General features: G+C 48.5%; 1 protein-coding gene across 1 annotated transcript; it reads left to right on the forward strand.

The window, feature by feature from the left end:
- The first annotated feature begins 38 nt into the window (after positions 1 to 38).
- LOC119103398 (larval cuticle protein 1) lies at positions 39 to 1,063 on the forward strand. The gene is made up of 2 exons (XM_037226923.1): positions 39 to 262; positions 431 to 1,063. The coding sequence occupies exons 1-2, from the start codon at positions 49 to 51 to the stop codon at positions 598 to 600; spliced, it is 384 nt and encodes a 127-aa protein (XP_037082818.1). The 5' UTR covers positions 39 to 48; the 3' UTR covers positions 601 to 1,063.
- Positions 1,064 to 2,330: the final 1,267 nt, after the last annotated feature.

A 2,330-nucleotide genomic window follows, 5' to 3' on the forward strand; every position in this document is an offset into this window, starting at 1 on the left:
GTGTGGTGTCTGAGTGTCGATATCGTGCTACAGATCGTGCTGGTGGCGATGGTGGCGGTGGCCGCCGCTCAGGATAGCCTGGCGCCCGTGCCGTACGCGGCTGGCAGCGACAAGGATGCCGAGATCATCAAGAACGATTTCAGCATGGATGAGGCGGGTGGCTTCACAGCCGACATGGAAACGTCCAACTCGATTCAGCAGTCGGCCACCGGCACCAGCTACCCGGGCAACGAGCCCGAGACTGGCAGCTACGTCATGAGCGGTAAGCGAGGCTCCGCTCGAGAAGTGGAGGGGCGCATCACATGCCTGGGTGGGTGGGCCAGAAAGTTCTATCCATTCTCAGGATTGTGCTTTTTGCAACCAGCGGTGTTGCACGCTCTGCAGGATAAGTAACACCATCATACCTAATGGCCGCCCGTTGTTGTTGCAGGCTCTTACTCGTACGTCACGCCCGAGGGCCAGACCATCACCGTGACGTGGACAGCCGACGAGAACGGCTACGTGGCCGAGTCGGACGCCATCCCCAAGCTGCCGGCCGAGCAGCAAGCGGCTATTGATGCCTCTATCGCCGCTGCACCGGCCGAAGACCTCGTCTTGTAGATTTGGGCTGCAAGCCTCGCCTGTCCTCACCGCTCACGTACGTCCGTCTTGATCAGCCATTTCTCGTCTGAGAGAGATCGCCCGGGCATGCCGTGTCCGCGCACTCTCTGTATATGTGCCATCCGTGAACACAAGCAACAGTGAGTGCATATGTCGGGTGTTCGCCAATATACCGTCCTCTTATCTGTGAGACTGGTGTGCGGCCGTGTTCGAAAATCGCCTTTGCCGCGCTACGGCGAACTGGAGCAGGACTCAGTGGCGATATCAGGGCATTGTGAAATTTTCTGTGCGGACGGAGAGCCGAGCCCAAGGATCGCATTGCCTGACGACCATTACAAAGGACATCAGCCACTGCACAATGCTCGTCCTTCCTTCCATTCAAATGCTCGGAAACATTTGTGGTACTTAGACATGGCACGCAAAGACATGAGCTTGTTACAATAAAATTGAAACGCAGCTTGAATAGTTATTACGGGCCAGGTTCCGAGCTGTAAAAAGGACAATTTGTAATTATATATATATATATATATATACATATATATATATGTATATAAATATGGCGTTTCCTTGCCATACGGTTGGGACCTTCGATGCACTCATCTGCAACGTGTTCATAAGAAATGACAACGTTTCAGATTGCTATTGGTGTAAGTCCTGCGATCAGCGGTGAAGTGTTCCAGAGTATTGGAAAATTATCGAGGAGCAACGAATGCATACATTTTGGTCGCACGTGGTGCACAATAATTGCTACATGACCCCAACAGAACTTCAAAAATGGCTCCACAATGTAGCTGGTCTTGATGAATAGGCATATGTAGACTTATGGTGCATCACCATTGACCAAGTGGAGACAACCGATACAGCTTTACGGCCAAAATGCATGCGCTCAGAAATGGGTTTTCTGGATTAATTTGGTCTTTATTATGGCGCATTCTGAATGCGGTACATCCATCCGTTTTTGATCAACCCTTTTTTATGCCAGCTGCCCGTCTACCCTTGACCATCTCAGCGCGTGTTTTGTTTCTAAAGCAAATATGTAGGAGGCAATAAAGAGTAACCGGCAAAGGTATGCACAGGCAAGTCTCCCGCGGTGGTAGTGGATTGTCGTGAATAAGCATGTTCTTTTGCGAGGTTGACACAAAAACTCAGTCGTTGAAATCTACAAAATAACATTTTGACTTAAAAAATAAAACTAACCTCTGAAAATATCGTTGCAATAATTTCGCGACAAACTCACAAAAGGTTGCGTCAAACAACTTTAAAACATAATTTTGGGGACCTGGCTGCTTCATAAGTGTTATCAGCACATTTCATAAGTTCTGTGCAGATGCACACGATAGCAGCTATGAAGTTTTTCGTCACTGCTTAGATTTTTGCTTCGCAACTAAGTTCCATTGCCTGTCGTCATATCTGTCGACTGTGAGTGTTCACCGGCGACAGCAGCACTATATGATGCTGGACCGCACGCATATCTTTTTCGTACCCGCATTTCCGAACAACCGCTGTCAGCGTTGCTGGAAACAGTGCTGACTGGAATGGCCTAGCTATTGATGTTGTAGTAAAAATGTTTGATCCTACGAAATATCAGGAACAAGAAAACAGATTCATAATACCATTTTGGCGTATACATAAGTTGTTTTCTGTAGTTCTACAACTAGCTTTCGAGAACAACGAGATACAGTGCGTTGGAGCAGCATAGCTCAGCCCACTAAAACCTACATTGTCTCGCC

This window comes from Pollicipes pollicipes, unplaced genomic scaffold, assembly GCF_011947565.3.
Source record: "Pollicipes pollicipes isolate AB1234 unplaced genomic scaffold, Ppol_2.1 Scaffold_5724;HRSCAF=6776_pilon_pilon_pilon, whole genome shotgun sequence".
Taxonomy (NCBI): Eukaryota; Metazoa; Arthropoda; class Thecostraca; order Pollicipedomorpha; family Pollicipedidae; genus Pollicipes; species Pollicipes pollicipes.